The 4,470-nt window shown below is 38.6% G+C and overlaps 1 protein-coding gene across 1 annotated transcript in view; it reads left to right on the top strand.

The window, feature by feature from the left end:
* The window catches only part of NDUFAF6 (NADH dehydrogenase (ubiquinone) complex I, assembly factor 6), a 73,940-nt gene that overhangs the window by 5,590 nt on the left and 63,880 nt on the right, over positions 1 to 4,470 (top strand). The window contains exon 2 of the mRNA XM_006859206.1: positions 288 to 387. Within this exon, the coding sequence (XP_006859268.1) occupies positions 288 to 387 (100 nt within the window). The remainder of the gene's footprint in view (positions 1 to 287; positions 388 to 4,470) is intronic.

The following is a 4,470-nucleotide window of genomic DNA, read 5'->3' as shown; positions in this document are numbered from 1 at the left end:
GTTGGCCCAGGATCAGACATTGTTTCGTTCTGCTGTGCATGGGGTCGCTATGAGTTGGTTCCGACTCGATGGCACCTGACAACAACAACAACAACATTTGAAAAAAAACTGGGTAGGGATTGGAGGCAGTTATATTTTTCATAATTATGGAGAAACAGGTATAAACTAGAAGAAATCTCAATCCTGTTCTGAGCTGAAGCTTGCTTTTAGTTAATTTTGGTTAGGTCTTTTGTGTGCAGTTTGTGGAAAGTGACAAATAACTATCTTTTTCTGCCTGTCTGTTATAGGAAACGAGATTATGAAGGTTATTTATGCTCCCTGCTGCTCCCTGCTGAATCTCGAAGTGCTGCATTTGCGTTGAGGGCCTTCAATGTGGAACTGGCTCAGGTTGGTATTAACGTACCTTCACATATTATTCTTGGATTGGTGATACTATGGGTTTAATGCTGAACAGTAAAGTGTAGTTTTAATTTATATGTTAGATATTTTTAAGATCTCTGCTGGTGATTTATTTCTCCTAACTATTTAGACTTAATTAACATTGTACATTTTTCATTTAACTGAAGAGATTTGTTAGAGTTGCAAAAATGGCACAAGGGCCATGTCTGACTTCCTCCATCTTTGCAAGGTGGAAAGAGAATCAAACTCTGCATCAGTCCAAGGCCAATTCCTATGAGGCGGCGGTCAGCCATGTCCCCACCCTCCAACCTTCTGTATCCTATTCAGACACCAGCTATCCTTCCCAGAGCACTCTACTTCTCTACTGGGTTCGATAATCCATTTTAATGGTCACACAGAACTCACAGACATACGCAAGATTGTGGGGTTTATTAGGGAAGTGAACAGGGTGCAAATCAGGATCAGAAATAACTCAGGATACAGCAGCTCTCTGCTCAGGAGTGCACGCCTCTTTCTGGTCCTCAGCCTCTCTGCTCTGTGGCCCCTTGACCTCTGTCCCACATGGGCAAGTATTATAAGCTCCTTTAACTCTGCTAATAAATGCCCAAAGGAAACCCAATTCTGCAAGCCAACCTCCTGTCCCAAGGCACTGAACTGTCCTCGGTCTATAAGCCAGGAAGCTGCAGCTCTCTCTTTCCATGCCACTGCCGCTACTGCAGCTTCTTCCTGTAGGGACTTCGTGATTCAGATGTGCTCTACTCGTGGCTCTGCTTTCTTGATGGTCTTGAGATCCTTCTCCATTCCTGCTTCTGAGGTGACTCCTTTTCAACATAGCAGGATAGTGAAATTAACCAATCCCAGTGTTAGAGTCTAGTACAACCTATTTGCATGGTTTCATCCCATCATTCAGAGTCCTGGTGTGGTGCTTTGGGTTAATGTGATGGACTACAAAGTTGGTTTGAACTCAAGGTTGGTGGTTCAAACTCACCAGCCGATCCTCAGAAACCCTATACAGGGTCTCTATGGGTCAGAACCAACCCAGTGGCACACAACAACAACAGTCCCATCATTTGGTGGAAGTTACAAAGAGTGGATAGAAGAGCCGTATTAAGCAAATTAACTATTTGTACCACAGAGTATTACTGCTTAGCCTCTCAAACAGTTTTATAATCCCTATTTATACTGCAAAATTTTCAAAATGAGGCTTTAGCTCTACTATGAAGTGGGGAATGGCGGCAATTGTAGCAAATTCAGACCTTAGATCCGATTCACTCATTTAAAAAAAATATATTGAGACTGTTTTTAGTGCAGTTTTGGTTTATAGAAAAAGTGAGCAGAAAGTGTAGAGTTCCTAAATACTCCGTCTACCTTCTGCCTACAATTACCTCTGTTACTAACATCTTGCTTAAATGTGTTGTATTTGTTGTAATTGATGAGCTGATACTAGTTATTATCAACTAAATTTCATAGTTTATATTAGAGTTCACTCTTTGTGTTGTATGATTTGTATACATAATGTCATGTATCCTATATTACACTATCATATAGAATACAGTTGATCCTTGAACAACACAGATTTAAAGTGAGCAGATTTGCTTATATGTGGATTGTTTTTTCCCCCTGTTACTATTATGGTGAGGTCAAGTGTTGTGCGAGTATCTGCTTCAAATGCTGTGTGATGCCTGTCAGCTCTGTGTGAGCAGTTCCTCTCTCCACTTGGGGGATGGAAGTATGGAGGGCTGCCAGTTACTGTGGAGATGACCTGCTCATGCAGAGTTGATGGCATCACATGGATTTAAGTAGATGCTCCTGACCATTGAGCTCCCTGTAGTAGCAACAGGAAGAAAATCTGTAAGTCGGCCCATGCAGTTCAGATGTGGGTTATTCAAAGGTCCAACTGTAAACTGTGTCTGGATTTTTGACTGTGCAGCAAGTCGGGCCCCTAACTCCCGTGTTGTTCAAGGATTAGTTTTACTCTTCTAAAAATCCCTGTATTCCATCTATTCACACTTCTCCTCCACTATCCTCACTTCCCCAAAAACCTTAGCAACCACTGATATTTTTATGGTCTCTATTGTTTTACCTGTTTTGTATTGTTATAGAATTGGAATCAGATTGTTTTCTTTCACTTGCAATATGCATTTAAGATTCCATTGTGCCTTTTTATGACTAGATAGTTCATTTCTTTTTATCATTGTATAATACTTCATTGTATGGATGTGTCCATTCACCTGTTGAAGGTTGCTTTCATGTTTGGGTAATTATTAATTGAGTTGCTGTTGTGTGGACATGTTTTCAACTCATTTGGGTAAATCTAGGTATACTATTGCTAGTCATATGATAAGGCCATGTTTAACTCTGTAAACAGCTGCCAAACTTCCAAAGTCAGTATACTGTTCTGCATATCTATCAGCGGTGAATGAAAGTTTCTGTCATTCCACATTCTTTTTCCAGCATTTGGTATTGTCTGTATTTTGGACAAGTGTGTGGTGGTATCTCATTGTTTTAATTTAAGTTCCCTTATGACATCTGATATATATTTTTTGAGACTTACTTTGGGTGAAAATATGCACAGGAAAACACAGGCCCATTCAACATTTTCTACATGTACATTTCAGTGACATTGGTTACAGTCTTCACATTGTGTCATAATTCTTGCTGTCTCTTCACCACATTATTTCACCACCATTAACTTCGACTCAAATCCAAAACCCAAACCATTGCCATCAAGTTGATTCCGCCTCATAACAACCCTGTAGGACAGACTGCCATGTCTTTCTCCTGGAGCAGCTGGTGGGTTCAGTTTTGATTAGCAGTCAGTGCTTAAACACTGCACCAGCAGGAATTCTTAACTTAGACTCTCTGCCCCCTAAATTGTCATCTGTTCTTTAATGTTATTGTCAATTTGAGCTTGTGTAGTTAATTCTTTAAAAATGCACAGTGCTCAAGGCAAACATTGTTTATTAATTGAGCTTAAACTCTTTGGCTTAAAGATGACTGACTTCGCAGAATAGTTTCAGTTCAGAGTTTAAAGTTCATCTCAGGGCAACAGATTCTGCATTTCTTCCAGTCTCAGTGAGTCCATACTTAGGACATTGAGCATCTTTCCATGTGCTTACTTGTCAATGTAAATCTTTGGTGAATTATTCAGATCTCTTGTCTACTTTTTAATTGGGTTGTTTGTTTTCTTATTGTTGAGTTTTAAGAGATTTTTGTATATTTAAATACAAATTCTTTATCAGATATGTGTTTTGCAGATATTTTCTCCTACTCTGTGGCTTCCATTTTCATCTTTTCATTGTCTTAATACTAAATCACTGTTGTCTAAGAATTACAAAGGAAAGAGAGAATTCTTTCTCTTAGAATGGAAGGAAAGTATACAGGCACAAATAAATTAAAGGGTAATAATGAAGTGAGGGCATTTTAGATAGATTGGCCTTGGTCTTCTCTGTAAAGTAAATGGGGAGTATGACAGTCTGGCTGTGTGTCCTCTGCTGTATTCATGGAAGTCGTAGGCCTGTAGTTTTTTCTTTATACCTTTTTGTTGTGAATTGGGTTAATGTTTACTAAACTAATCAATTTTCCATTCAACAGTTCATACATATTTTGTTTTATTTGACTGATTGAAAATCCCACAATGTGACATCCCGCTTCTCACTTCATCCCTGGATTTTCTGTTTCCATTCTTCTATCTCTCCTAACCTGGACTTTATACTTGGGTAAAACCTGCCCTTTTAATCTCAAATGGTTGGTTATTTTAAGGTGTTATTGTTCCACTTTATAAACCTGTCTTGCATGGTCGAATGTTGAGCCATGGGGTGAGTTTATTTCTGAACCTGAAAGGGGACTAGTGGTCATTGTCTCAGGGTTCCCCGTTTTATTGTTGTGTGGACATATTTTTTATTTTATTCTTACCCTTTTTCAGGTATAAACTACACATTAGCTTATTAAGTCAATCACAATAAATAGTCAACACATTAATCTTCCTTTGTAACTTTAAAATTATTAAAATTCTATTTTAGAATTTAATATAACTAATTGGAATACCTAAAAGGGGTTCTAGAACTTGCC

The sequence above is a fragment of the Chrysochloris asiatica genome, unplaced genomic scaffold (genome assembly GCF_000296735.1).
Source record: "Chrysochloris asiatica unplaced genomic scaffold, ChrAsi1.0 scaffold00031, whole genome shotgun sequence".
Lineage (NCBI taxonomy): Eukaryota > Metazoa > Chordata > Mammalia > Afrosoricida > Chrysochloridae > Chrysochloris > Chrysochloris asiatica.
The sequence above is the reverse complement of the archived record's forward strand: the minus strand, read 5'-3'. Positions and strand labels throughout refer to the sequence as shown.